The sequence below is a fragment of the Lissotriton vulgaris genome, chromosome 5 (assembly GCF_964263255.1).
Source record: "Lissotriton vulgaris chromosome 5, aLisVul1.2, whole genome shotgun sequence".
In the NCBI taxonomy this organism is placed as follows: Eukaryota; Metazoa; Chordata; class Amphibia; order Caudata; family Salamandridae; genus Lissotriton; species Lissotriton vulgaris.
The window spans coordinates 1,083,313,448-1,083,328,730 of record NC_141693.1 but is presented as its reverse complement, the minus strand read 5'-3'; the positions used below and the strand labels follow the sequence as shown (position 1 = coordinate 1,083,328,730).

The 15,283-nt window shown below is 43.7% G+C and overlaps 1 protein-coding gene across 1 annotated transcript in view; it reads left to right on the top strand.

Annotated features, from left to right (window-relative positions):
* The window catches only part of LOC147712037 (VPS10 domain-containing receptor SorCS1-like), a 2,945,658-nt gene that overhangs the window by 2,444,886 nt on the left and 485,489 nt on the right, over window positions 1–15,283 (top strand). The window contains exon 18 of the mRNA XM_086922756.1: window positions 11,272–11,443. Coding sequence (XP_086778882.1) covers window positions 11,272–11,443 — 172 coding nt within the window. The remainder of the gene's footprint in view (window positions 1–11,271; window positions 11,444–15,283) is intronic.

Below are 15,283 nucleotides of genomic sequence, written 5' to 3'. Positions count from 1 at the left end.
CACAGCGAGGCAGCCTGATCAAAGAACTGCACACGTATGAACACTACGTCAGCTAGTGTGGGTAAAACATTCCAGAGGAGAGTGAGACACTCGAGATCCACCGAAGAGAAACTTCACTGGGCCAGAACAAATCCACCACTTTCTTAAGAATCTGTTCCCCTGGCCAGAAAATGAAAATGGATGCGATTGGATGAATACATCAGCGAACGTGTATTTGGGAAACCTGACACTCTCAGCAAAAAAAAAAAACACTATTCCTATAGAATATGTTAGTTACTATAGGCAGCATCGTTTCAACAGCTATACGTACACATTGCACAATACACGCAAGGCATTTTCTCTCAGCGCCTGAATAACAAGTGTTGATCTTACCTAACTCTTTGGTTCTCATTTTACCGATTCTGTAAAGATGAGATGCTGATTATTCCCTGCCAGATTCAACCTCGTCCCCTGTAGCCCAGGCGGCGCGCCTGCGCCTACTGCTTTATCTTGGAATTTTCTCACTAGCCCCAAAGAAAACGTGTACTTTACCACTATACAACGTCTAGTCCACAAGGTCAGGTGATTGTATTTAATAATTGGGGACAGAAGGGAGTTATTTCAACTTTGTATAAAGGTTTATAACGGAAAAAATACTTGCACTGCTACGTTATAAACTCTGTCGAACAAGAATACAACTGACTCAGGCAGTTACGGAAAACTGAGGGGAAGGGGGGGCTGTATTTCCACTCAATCTATAGAACTCTGTGCCACAATACGTTAGTGGGGTATGTATAGAGAAAACATCTACCGCTGCCGTGGCCTCTTAGCGCTTTGTCGTGTCTGGAATGTGTCTCCCTGTGCAGCGCTGGTCTATCTGCAATTTCGAATGTCTCGAGGGAAAGCGCCTTGGCACCCGGCCCCTGGGAGCGGCATGCTGGGGTCAGGCTAGGTGACCGCTGGTCTGCGATGTGTGGATGCAATGTTGATGTGTGCAGGGTACGCGCGCCCACAGGCATCCAAGTGACTCATGTATTTGTGTGTTTTCAATAGAGCGGACAAGGCCCTGACTGGCATCAGAGCGCCTCGCAGACTGGGTAACAGAGCGCATATATCACTTTTTCACAAATGAGTGTTTCGCTCGTCCATCTCTCTTGGCAGATCTAGTGCTTCGAAACGGTCTAATGGTATTAAGTGCTAAACAAAAGAGCGACAAAACACACATTAATGGGGACAGTAATGGGGAAACACATTTAGTACTTGGAGTGCGAAACAAAGCTATCGGACAGAACTGCTCTTTATTGGGAAAAGGCTGGTGAAGAACCAGAGAAGTTTTCTTTAGCAGTGGCTACCGCCAGCGTGGGGGCTGCAAGACTCCCCTGCATCGCTGAACTGCCCCGCCCAACGAAAGCGCTCTGATTTCTCTCTGAAAGGAATGTCAATTCCACGCGCCCTGCAAAGAGTTTCATTTTGGTAATCTTGCCCATGCTGAGCGCTGCTGAATGGTGAACGCGCCCGGCCATCTGGATTCACTTACTGAGGCACCCTGACAGCTCCTAATTATAATTAATGTACTTCTTTGCGCGCACACGAACGAAAAATGCCAAACATGGCCGACCAAAACGACATTTAGCCTATCACTTCAAGGCCATTAAAAAGACACCACAGCGAAGACGAATCACTGGCCAGATGACATAACACACTAAGGAATGTGTGGAATTTGTCTCGCCAAAGCCCTAGGAGATACTTTTTTTTTTTCTTTAACAATACGGCTCGAAACTCCGCCCACTTCTGACGAAGTGGCGCAGGCCTCGCCCTAAAAAGGACTACAAAAAACCACAGTTGTCCTACATTTAGTAGATAAAACGTCTGAGTATCTTAGAGGCTGGAAGGTGTGACTAGTATAAATGGTATTCACAATCATTTGTATGAAGAAGAGGTCAGAAGTTCAGAAGAATAAAAAGCAGCAACATCACGAAGAATTTCCATACAAAGTAATACAGAAACTGGTATTGTTGCTGGAGAAAGTCGAATTCAAAAGAAAACAAAGTAAACTGAGCAACTTCTACATATTAGGTTCAAAATGCTGCAAAGAGCATTACATATTGATAATTGGAATATTTGTATTCCTTTAGCAAAGTCACACTACTAGAGTAGGCATTTCAAAAAGTGAAATTGGTGAAGAAAAGGAAAACCATGTTGCCTTGCGTTTGAAAGCCAAAAACACCGGTTTACCTGAGGAGACTGAAGAAGCAGCAGCTACAAAATGGCAGCCGCTTGCGTTGGAGTGAGGAAAAATCACCCCTGCTGCCGCCTTCTCTCCAAATGACGGAAATGTGGTCAGAACGGCTCGACATGCTGCTCCGAACTCTCAGACTCCTGCATCCGTTTTTGCAAAAGTCCAAAAATAAGGCTAAATTCCTTCTATTGATTTCTAACATTGAATTTTTGATATTTCTGTAAATGGATTTATCTGACTTACTAATTGAATAAAAAAACATAAGCAAATCTAATACGCTCTTAATGAAGAATAAAGGTTTCCAAACCTAACTTATACTCTCATCATTGATTGAGCTAATTAACTGTAATGACAGTGCAAAATTGAGATGTATAAGATTTACACTCCATTCTAAAATGGTGGGCAAGATCCAATTGCCTGAAGAAAAACAAGGGCTTGAAGTCAAAGGCCACTCTTTCAAGTTACGGGTTGAACTGATACATTTAAAATCGACTTGCTTGCCAGCATGTACTGCCCTAAAGATAAATAAGAGGGAAATGCTATGAAAATATGTAGAACTCCCACTCCGGTGTAACCTGGTCAGTATGTGTTAACATAGAAAATGCATGTCTGTTAAGGTAAATGGAAAAAGATCAAAGATAAGGTATTCTTGTTCTTACTCCTTTATTAGATCCAGAAGTATTCAACAGCAGGAGCAGTACAGGGGACCATCATACATGTTACCACAACTCCATTCCATACCACTTCACACATTCTACTTTCCACCCCCCGGCTCCCATTTCCACCACCATCTGCAGTCTCACACAAACACGCTAACTCAAGCAATCAAGACACCACCATGTCCAAACGTTTTCAAGGTACCCCTGAAGGATCCATGCACAAGAGTGGCTGAAAGATTTGAAAAGATCAAACATTAATAGTGTTTTTTCTCTGGGAGATTGGAAAAAGAATGATTGTTAAAAACAAAGTTATTTAAGTGGGAGATAAAAGGCATCTTTAAAAATAAACCAAATTTGTATGTTTTCCCTAACAATGAAAAAAAAATATTTTGAGCCATGTACCCAAAGGCCTGTGGAGGTGTGTTTGACTTGTAAATTCCATCCAATTAGTCAGCCTATGTGTGACAGCACTAAATGAACGGCGTTTGAATGGCCAAAACAGATGTAACTTAGCATCAGACATAATATTGATGCAGGCAAAACATACCTTACCAATTTCCTTGTACTTCTGGCTTATTATTCTTAAAGCATTGTGGCATTTGCTGCTTCGAAGCAATACACATTTTGTTTATAAATTAGACTGTACTGTTCTTATCAATGTGTAAAGGTATTGAATCATATTGAAGGAGTTCATCAAACAGTTTGATATATTGACGATTGTGTGCTGATTTATTTAGGAAAGATGCGGGCATATTCTGCATCTATTAGTCATTATTAGGCACTATTGCCCACATGCATCAAACTCCCGTTTTGCGATTCCAAATTTGCGATTTTTACCGAATCGCAAATAAGGAATCGCAAAACGGGATGCATCATTGAAAGTGCATAATATTTGCAATTCGTTATAAATCACAATTTTTACCGAATAGCAAATATTATGCGAATTCCGATTTCGCAATTCCCATTGATTCCTATGGGCCAAAAGGCCCGTAGGAATCAATGGTAATTGCGAATTCGCAAATTGGAATTCGCAAAATGTTGATGCATTCCATGGGTGCAGGGGGGGGGGTCCAAAGGACCCCCCCCCCCTGCACCCCTGAAATGTATTTTAAAATGGATGTTTCACACACACATGTCCTAAGGACATGTGTGTCTGTAACATGACAGTGTTTAAAATGCCAATTTGAGCATTTTAAACATTTTTCGCAAATTACCAAGAGGTTCAACCTCGTGGTAATTTGCACTTGCAATCTTTGAATTCGCAATTTTTTTAAGAATGATGCATTGCATTTAAGGAATCGCAAATTTGCGATTCCTTAAAAGCAATCGCATTTTGAAAAATCTCAAAATTAGCAATTTTCAACAAAAAATATTGATGCATCTCAAAAATCATTTTTGGAATCGCAAACGGCCGATTTTAAGGAATCGCACTGTTTGCGACTCCAAAAATGCTTGATGCATGTGGGCATATGAGTCAAACCAGTTATCATTGTGCTCAAATTTAAATAGGGCCTCATTTATGAAAAGTGTCTCATGCTGGAGAAAAACAGAGATACAACACTTTTCATGAGAGAGAGAGAGCGAGAGGAGAGAGAGAGAGAGAGAGAGAGAGAGAGAGAGAGAGAGAGAGAGAGAGAGAGAGAGAGAGAGAGATAAATATATCTCCAGTCTCATGCCTGTGTCTCCTCTTGTGCCCTCTCTTCCGTCTTCGTCCATGATCTTTAGTTCCTTGAAGTGTGAACTTGTGAACTGTTTCGTATGATGTGGTAGCGTCTTGTTGATGCTGTTATCATGGGCCCTTTTAACTCGATCACCCGCAGTGGCTCCTTGGAGAATGGGCTGTCTGATTTTCTCAGCTGCCACTTCCACACTACCACGATATCTCCTTGCTTGAGGTGCGCAGGAGTGACGTGTCTCCTCGCATCGGCATATGCTTTCATGTTTTTTTCCTTGGCCGCTTGGTCTCTGATGGCGATGCTGCTGTGCTCCGGCGTTGTTGTTGCTTCCAGCTGCGGTAGCCTTGTTCTGCTTGATCTGCCCAATTCTAGCTTGGCTGGACACCATCCTGTGGAGCGGTGAGGAGTCTTCCGATAGTCCCTTAGTACCTGACACAGAGCCTGTCCTATTGATATCTGCGCCGGTTTTGCTCTTTGGACCGCTTTCTTTATATTCCCCATAAATCTTTCCACCATGCCATTTGCTTGTGGCCACAGAGGCGTTACTTTCCTGTGATGGATCCCTAAATAGTCCATAAACTTTCGAAATTCTTCCCCTGAGAATGGCGGGCCATTGTCTGTCTTCAGTGTTTGCGGGGAGCCCCACGCCGCAAATACGTTGTCCATAGTTGGCAATGTTGCACTTGCTGATGTTGACAATACTTGTCGTACGATGGGAAACCTGGAGAATTAATCTATTAGAACGAGCAGGTAGTTTCCCATCTCCAGAGGCCCATAGAAGTCTGCTGCCAGTTCAGTCCACACTGCCCGCGGGAGCTCTGATATTTGTAGCGGTTCTGGTTTTGCTGGCTGCCCCGTCGTTTGGCAGATGTGGCAGTTCGTGACGGTGGCCTCCACCATGTTGTCCAAACCCGGGAACCACACTTTCTCCGTAGCAGTTTCTTTGTTGCCACCATACCTCTTTGTAGTTCATGTGCCAAATTCACAGTCTGTCTCCATAGCGTTTTTGGCATCACTATTCTTGTTCCTCTCATTATTATTCCATTTTTGGTCTCTGACAGCTCTTCATGAATCTTCTTAAATACCAGCATTTACTCTTTAATCACTCCTTTTTCATCATGCTGTTGTTGTTGACATGCCTCCATCTCTGCTGTCTTGTTATCCTTTTGACCGCCTGCATTGTGGCGTCCTTCTCTGTTTATTGCTCCAACTCCACCACCGTTATTGATGCCGGAGTGTTTTGTTTCAGTACAAAATTCAGGTATTCCTCCGCTATTGATGCTGCTTCCACTGTCTGTGGTAAAGTGTGTCTTGACATGTAGTCTGCTGGGTTGTGCTCTTTCCCTGGTTTGTGCACAATTTTGAAGTTGTAGTCCATCAGTCTGATGCCCCATCTCTCTATTCCTGGTGGTATTTTTGTGTTAGGATTTCCATAGATTGTTACTAGAGCCTGATGATCCGTTATGATGGTGGAAGGCTTTCAATATATGAACATGTGATAGTGCTCACATGCCCGCACCACTGCGAGGCTTTCTTATTCTGGCTGAGAATAAACCTTCCAATGTCAGACAGGCTCTTGATTGCGTACGCCACTATGTTCCTTGGGGACTCTTTGCCTGGCCTATGTTGTACCAAGATCGCCCCTAGCCCCACCGGGCTGGCGTCCACCTTCAATTCTGTGCACAGCAGGGGATCGAAATACGCAAGGTGTTCCACTGCTATCACTGCAAACCTGATGGCCTCAAATGCTTTGTTACAGTTTTCTGTCCACATGAATGTCTGTCCTTGTTTCGTCAGTTCTCTCAGTGGTGTGCTTACTGTGGCAACGTCTTTTATGTATCTCATGCAGTAGCTGGCAAGCCAGAGGAATGACCTCACTTCTGCAACGTCGCTCAGAGGTTTTGCTTTTTTTAGCGTTTCCACTTTGCTGCGATCTGGTCGCATACCTTTTTTAGAGAAGATGTGTCCGAAGAACACCAGTTCATCTCTCCCTATTTCGCACTTATCTTCCTTCAGCGTTAGACCTGCCTGTTCCAGTTGGACGCATACTTCTCGCAAAGTTTTGTCATGGTCGTCATCTGTCCAACCAAATACCAGAATGTCATCACTGTAATTGAGGCTGTTTTTTACCGGCCTTATGACCTACAGTATTGTCTCTTGAAATATTTCTGCTGCCAATGAGATGCCAAAACTCAGTCGCTTGTTGCGAAATAGACCTATGTGCGTGGAAAATGTCATAATATACCTTGACTGTGGGTCAAGCTCTAGCTTATGATATCCTTTGCACAGGTCCAGCTTCAAGAATCGGCAGGTGCCTGTTAGGCAGCTGATCATATCGTTGAGGTGTGGTCCTGGGTGTCTTTCTCGTTCAATTGCCATATTTGGTGTCCTCATATCAACACAGATGCAAATTTTGGATGAGTTCTTCTTTGGAACTGCCACTATTGGCGACACCCATGGTGTCGGTCCTTCCGCCGGCTCTATGATGTCCTGACTTAGCAATGCTTGTATCTCTTCCTCTACTTGCGGCTGTAGATGTATTGGTACTCTTCTGTGAGGTTGAGCTACTGGTTTCACTGCTTCGTTGATGTGCAGTATTATTTGCCGTCCTTTTAATTTTCCTAATCCATGTAGGATTTTTGGATACTCTTGCAGAACGTTCTTCTTCTCTGACATGTGGTATGTCATTGCGAGGAGGCCCATCACTTGCGCTGTGAGGATACTCAATAGGCATGGTGCTGGTATGTCACCATTTAGTACATGTATGTCTTCCTTGCTAGATCAGCCTTTGTATATTAGTGTCTCTGGATTTCCCATGTTGATCACTGTTTTTTTTTTTTATCCCCACGTGAATACGTCAACCCTGGACGGCACTAGAGCCGGCTTCTTTTCCATTTTTTCATATTCTGATATGCACATGTTGTTACATGTGGCGCCGCAGTCTAACACAAAACATGTTTTGTGCTGTCCCACATCTATATTCATGGTTGCAGTCTTTTTTACTTGATGTACCTCTATTAAGTAAATGCTTTCTCGCCCTTTTTCTTCTTCTACGGAAGCAACATCGTACATTAAGTATAGTCGTTCCACGTTCTCTTGCACCGCTTCTGCATCAGATTCAGCTGACGAGCTACTGTTTGCCGTTTCCATGTGCCTGGCATATCTGTTTGTCATCATCCGCGGTCTTCCCGGTTGTCTTCTCTCACTTCTGAATTGTGTACCCAGACACGCGCTTGCAAAATGGTTGCTTCTGTTGCATTTTCTGCATGTCTGACCCATTGCCGGGTATGCGCCGGTGTGTGGGAACTCGAGTCCGCATCTGTAGCATGTCTTTCCTTGTTGTTTTCTTGGCGGATGCTCATTGTTCTCCTTCTTTCAGGTGTTCTTGCAGCTGCTTCCGACCATGCGGTTTGCTTGTTCCATTCGCCTCTCCTTACCCAGCTCCATATGCTTTGCTTGCGCCGTCGTCCTCGCTTCTGCCCTGGCCATCGTTAGAATTTTTTCCAGCAAGGTCGGTTCTTTCAGAATTCGGGCACGAAACTCCATTGACTGACATCCCTCAATGATGTGAATTACTTGTTCGTTGTCGAAATTGTCAAATTCGCAGTGTGTTACCAGCTTGCACAGTCTTGTCGCAAATTCGTCGAGAGACTCGTCTTTGTGCTGAAATGCAATTGTGAAGGTGTATCCCTGAAAGTCAATGTTTCTTTGTGGATCAAATTTGTCTGAGAGGCACTTGATTAGCCCTTTATTTGTTGCTGTTTGGTCCCCAGGGAATGTCACTAGTAGATCGTCCACTTCGTCCCCTACGAGGTTCAAAAAAAGATCCAACTGCTTTATGTCTGTTACATCCGTGGCGCGCATGTATCTTTCAAACTTGCGAACCTATCGCTCCCATCTGATGCCTACTTGTGGTTCCGATAGGTTGAATGGAAGGGGTCTACGGTATTGAGCGCTGTGTTTTTCGCTCACTTGTTCAGTCATCGTGAGCCTGTGGTACTTCTTTCTTTTATTCTGTTCTTTTCTTGCATTCTTTTCTTTGTTCTGCGTTCTTTCACTTTGTTTCTGTCTTTTAGTCTGTCCTTTCTTGCGCAGCTTTTTCTTCTTTGGAATTTGTTTCTGCTGTTTTCTTGTATTATTGTCTTTTTTTGCTTCATACAGTTTTATTTCTTCTTCTCTTTCTTCCTTATTGTCTCTTTATTGTATTTATTGTGCTTTGGCTCCTTTTATTGCCTTAATTCGCTCTTATTTGCACTTATTCTTACTATTTCTTTTGTTTCCTGGCCTTAAAATGGAGCCAGGCCTCTCCCGATTGGCTTAAATTGCCTGACTCTAAGATGGCCGCCCAGATCTTGCGAGATCGTGGGACCTATCCAGTTCCCGCCTGACTTTAAGATGGCCGCCCGGTCTTCCGTGACTCTGGACGCTTTGTCTGACTTCAAGATGGCCGCTATTGCTCTCGCGAAATCCCTTTAAAGCACTCGCACCTGTTTCTCGGGACGTCAGGGGCTTCTTACCTTACTTTTCCTTGACTTAACTCCCTGGTCCTGTTGCGGTCGGGGTGGGCTCCTGCGCCGTGACTCCTCTCAGTCACTCGGACCAGGGTGGGCTCCTGGCTCCGTATTTCTTCACTTTCGGGCGCCGGACACGCACGTGATCCTTCCTCACAATCCTCGGCGCCAGTTGTCGTGTCTAGATCAATGAAGCACGCCAGGAGTCTTCTGTTTACTCAAAGTACCTTTATTGTTATCGTAGCTGCACAAGACCACACGTCCTGTCTGCTGCCCAGTTCCTGCCTTAGTGTCCGTCCCCCACTCCTTGACCGGAAGTGGTATTCGGTTCCTTGCCCCGCTCCCACCAGTTGGGTCCAGGGTCCTAGTGCCCTGTGGCCAGGTCATGACACGTGGCGCAGTGAAATGTCAGAAATTTCACTGCGCCACTTCTACTAACTTTTTTCCGGGGGAATTCCCACCCTGCATACAATATACCTGACGCAGGGAAAATTTAGCGCAGGTATTTACAAAGTGACGCACTTGCCTAGATGCGTCACTTTGTAAATAGGGCACAGTATGGTGAATTGATTATGCCACTGCAGCGTCATTGAAAAGTGACACAATGGCTGTATAACGCCTTCATAAGTAAGGCTTATAGAATTAAATGGTGTCTACAAAATAAAGAAACCGACCCACTCACCAATTGGACCATATTAATTACCTCGACTTTCTGCTTTAATCAGCAGGGTATTGTGAGTCCTAGGCACTCCGCGTCTGCGTTACACAATAGCAAAGTTCTCTATTTGGAAACAGAATGCATATTCTCTCCTGTACGCTTTGAAAATACAGAAGTTTACTGTAGACTTTCACCTCTGTTTTGAATGCGTTGCAAACGATTCTCAGCACTACTCACATGTGAACCCTTGTATGCACTCAGAATGAGAGGCGTTCATATGGCAAAATGACGATAAAGTTTATTTGCACTTGATAACTTTATTGGTGTTTCACCACGCACAATATATCCTCATGTTGAGAAAAAAAGCCTTTCTTCTCGATGTTTACTGATTTGGGGGTGTACATTCCTCAATCCCAGAAACTGATTGAATCCAGTCCTTAAGGAAATAACTGGACATCAGTTTCAGGATGAAACAATTTGCAAAAAAATGTGTGATAGGCAGAAGCGATTGCTATTTTCTACAGGTAGTCACATCCCAGAATTGTCTCTAACACACCCTGTATAGCAGACTTGCTCCCATGAAAAGGCCGAATGTGGCAGTCATTCCGTATTAATAAATCCCTTTCCCTGTACTAAACTCCCATTGTCTCCGATTATGTGAATCATTGAGGATTATGCCCTATTCGTGCACATCAGACTAATCTAAGTGCACAGATACCTTTCAGAATCGGTCCTCTACGGACTGAAACATAACATTTATTGAGGTTTCTTCTTGTTTTCCTGCCATGCATATCGTTGCTTACCTTTCCAAACAAATTACAAGTAAATCCACTAAAAAGAAAGTAATCTTTCAGAGATTAAAACATAAAGATTGGGTAATAATGAGTATCCTCTTTGAGCAGCTTGCAATTAATACATTAGCAACTTCTCTAACCAGGGGACACACTCGGTAACTCTGGGCATTAAGCTTGCCTCATCTCTACAACGGCCCCCCACAGACGCCGGGGATGCCTGGTTTCACCCTGGAGACACCCAGAAAGGGACCATCTCACAGGGAAAACCAGGACGGGTTCCCCAGCGGTCTGCAGCGCCAGGACACTCGGTTAGAGTAACAGTGCGCTTTACAAATACCCCACATTTACATTTATATTTACATTTACCAGTAGCGGCTCGAGGTGAGAGTGCTGCCAGCGTTTGGGTGGGGGCACGGGAGGAGCAGGGTGGGGGGTAGTAAACTACGGCATATAGCCAAACAGAGGTAAGTAAACAAATAAATAAATAAAACGAATTTCATTGCTCGCGCTGCATTACCAAATGCTATGCAGCGCACGCAACAAAATTTGTTTTATTTATTTGTTTACTTACCTCTGTTGGGCCGTATTCCATAGTTTACTATCCCCCACCCTGCTCCTCCCCCGCCCCGCAGCACTCCCACCACAAGCCGCTACTGGCCATATAGCACACAAAACAACACATTAAATATGGTTGTCTCTAAGACGATATTGTGCTGTATATAGGATTTTCCCTTATGCTCTCTTTCCCTTTACAGATACAGGAAAGTGGTGTCCAACAATTGTACAGATGGTGTGAGAGAACGGTACACAGCTAAACCTCAACAGTGTCCTGGGAAGGCACCGCAGGGGCTGAGAATTGTCACTTCGGATGGCAGGCTGACAGCAGAGCAAGGGCATAATGTGACTTTTGCTGTCCAGTTGGAGGAGGTAAGTTGATTTTCCTATTACCTTGGATGTGTGTAAAATGTCGCAACTCCACATGCTTTATTTGTCTTTTCCAGTTACGTCAGAAGTCAGCAGTAGCGGTCGGTGTTGAGAGTAGCTGCCGGGCGGTGACGAGTGGAGGGGGAGGGGCAGGGTGGGGTACAAAACTATGGATTACGGAGGATTACAGGTAAGTAAACATATAAAAAAATAAAGCAAATTTTGTTGCGTGCACTGCATCGCATTTGGGGATGCAGTGCGCGCAACAACATTCGGTTTATTTATTTATATATTTTCTTACCTGCAATGCTCCGTAATCCATAGATTACTACCCCCCAACCTGCCCCATCCCCTCCCCACGTTACTGCCCGGCAGCTACTCCCACCACCGACCGCTACTGGAAGTCAGATTTTTTTTTTGGTAATGGCACGTCAAGCCTCTCTTAGCCTAGGGATGACAGGGGTGACCTTCCCCAGCAATCTCACCAAATGTCTACCAGAGTGATTGAAAAAAAAGCAGATGATACAGAGTGGTACCCAAAATAAGCTTAGAAGTAAAGGAGCCATGATATATAAATGAAGGAAGAGAGGAAAATGCACAAAGCATTAAATAACCTTTCAACAAAGCAGACTGTACACGGGAAAAATAAGCAATTCAAAACAAGGAAAAAGCAAGCACTAAAATAAGCCCAATGTAACCTGACAAGAAGAAAGTTGTGACTGGGAGTACAAGGGACATTGGACATGACAATGCAATCCTCGAAGTGTTGTGACACACTGAAGAATACAAAACATCCCTTTATAAAGTAGCTATTGCAAACATTCCCAAACATGGCCTGGAAACCCATTACAGCCACCACAAGAACTCAAGAGCACTAATTTGATGCAACTGATCAGTAATTCTGTTCATAGACTCTGCTTGCGGTCCGCAGCGCCGAGACGCCCCAGGGCAGTTGTGCGCTTTACAAATGTCAAAAATAAATAAATAAGAGAAAACTACATATTACTAATCTACTATTTAACTGTAATCCGGAATTCTGGAGTAGCATACTTCTTGCCGCAAAGTACTTCAGTGCCTTGTCAGGGGTAGTAAGCACTACATAGAGCAATTTACAGTTACAATTATAATCTTGTTTTAACATGTCCCATAGGAATAAATGGTACTTCCTGTAACAAGATAGCCCTTGTTGTAGAGACACTCAACCACTAGATGTCCTCATAGCAAAGAGGGTTAATCCCCCTTCTGTTTCACCATCTCATATTGTCAAATATTAAAGGGCAGAGCATATGAGGGCTTCTCTTACCAAAGGTGCAAGATGCATGTACAACACGTCTCGCCTGATATCAATGTAGTGCAACTTTTTGAGAGTACGTGGTCCATTTCTCTGGACCTGTAGTTCTCATGTATCCCAGAATCCACTATGGTCAGAAAGCATTAGACTATTTAATTGACTTTTCCTCGCTGCCTACAGATTTCAATTGTTTTAACACCATTCCCCACACCCCAACTCTCCCATTCAATATTCCTGCTGCAACATAGAAATTCTCTATCTTCAACAAAAATTTCAGTTGACCAAGAGAAAATGATTTCTATTGATCAGGTTGAATCATATGGGTTTTAGTACACCAGACCATTCACTCTACAGTATTGCACTGTTTATATTAAAATATCAGTTAAAACCACATGATACAAAGAGACAGTAGTAACTTTCCTAGATGCAAACAAAAACAACATTATTTTGCATGTTTCGCATGGAGGGCAGTTTGTATCTGGTCAACGCGAATTTTAACTGAAGGTTAAATCATGATTGCCACCTATTTCATTGTTAAATGTCTACACACAGTCTGGATGTTTTTCCTTGAGGTCCATGAATGCATGTAGTAATCTAAGTGTACATATGGCATTATTATTATTATTATTTTTAAGCTTATAAAGCGCCTGGTTACTCCAACGTAGTGTCCCCATGCTAAGATATCACAGTCCATGACCACAAAGCCCTATCCCCCCCAAGGACCAAAGGCTCTAGCATGCGTGATAACCTTGCAACCAGTACACTAACACCAATCCCCCAGGGGTGATTGAAAAAAACAGGTTTTCAGTTTTTTACGGCACATTGATTCAGATGGATAAATCTTCAATTCCATAGGCAGGTTATTCCAGGCCTTAGCCGCGAGAAAACCAAAGGATCTATCTCCCGAACATGTTTTACGAACCTTTGGTACTACGAACTTAGCAGTGCCCATAGACCTAAGATTCTGGGAGGGTCTGTAAGCAGTGAGTAATGGATGCAGGTACCTTGGCCCTTTCTCATTGAGAATACTGTGGTAAAATACAAATACTTTAAGGTAATTCGGGCCTGTACTGGAAGCTAGTGTAATTCCCTTAAGGCTACCCCCACTGATGCACGTCTAGGAATATTAAATATCATCTGGCAGCTGCATTTTGGACCTTCTGTAAGATGTTCAAGTTTCTTTTTGTGACCCCCAGATAGAGGACATTGCAGTAGTCCAGACGGGATGTGACAAGGGCTTGCACAATGGTCTTTTTGGCATCTAATGGCAGTATATCCAAAATGTTCTGCAACATTCTTAAAATGTCAAAGCATGCTCTTGCCACAGCTGATATCTGCTCTGCAAATGATAGGGTGTTGTCAAACCAGACTCCCACATTTCTAACCTTCGACATGGGAGTCAGGGTTGGTCCCAGTTCCTCCCGCCACCACAAGTCTGACCAAATAGAGGGCTGTTGGCCAACCACCATCACCTCCGTCTTTCCTGTATTTATTTGCAAACAGCTGAACTTCAGCCAGTTCTCAAGATCACTCAAGTAGGCTTTGAAATGATGTGCAGTCTCTGCCTCCTTATGCTCTAATATGGTAATCGACTAAGTGTCATCAGTATATGACACCAGTTTCAACCCATGTTTCAGCTGATGTCTGCCAGAGGGCGCATGTACACATTATATAGAGCTGGACTGAGGGCCGAGTCCTGTGGTACCCCTTCAGACAGCGGACACACCTCATACCTAAAAGGACATTGTAAGACCTGGAAGGATCTATTCTGCAGGAAGCGCTTGATCCATTCATTCATCCATTCCCATGTGTTACCTCCTGCCGTAGGAGACCATATCAAACGCCACGCTCAAATCCAGCAAAATCAATGCTGTCGTCCTTCCCTTCTAAGCTGCTATCTTGAGAGCCTTAGAAGCCAGGAGTAAGGCCGATTCCATGTTGTGAAATGCCCTGAAGCCAGATTGATTTACGTGGAAAACCTGTTTTTCTTTCATGAACGTAGTCAATTGGATATCAAGATATTTCTATGCAATTCTTTTGCAAAATAAGGAAGCAGAGAAACTGGTCTCAGAAATTCTGGGAGTGCTTGATCTAAAGATGGTTTCTTTAGCAATGGCACCACCATGGTATGTTTCCAATTGATAGGAACCTGCCCTGAGCTGAAGGACATCTTCAGCAATTCGGTAAGTACCGGTACAATAGCTTCCTTCCCTTGTAGTAACATCTTCGGAGGAATCAGATCAAAGGGTGACCCAGATTTAACTACTACCATAAGTTTAAGAACGTTCCTTTCCTCAGGAGGATGAAAAGAAAACTACCCGCAACCAGTGAATCATTCTCTGGTGGAGCAAGGGTATAATTCCTGCAACTTTCAGGGAAGGTAGCATATATTTTCTCTAGCTACTTCATTACAGTAGTCTGCAGAAGCAGGCAGTACTGCTGTGATATGCTCTAGGGAAGTAAGTTGTTTAACAATACTAAAGATGTTCCTTGAGGTATTTTTAACTGATTTGATTTTCTCAATGTAGAATTCTCTCTCCGCTCTCCTAATT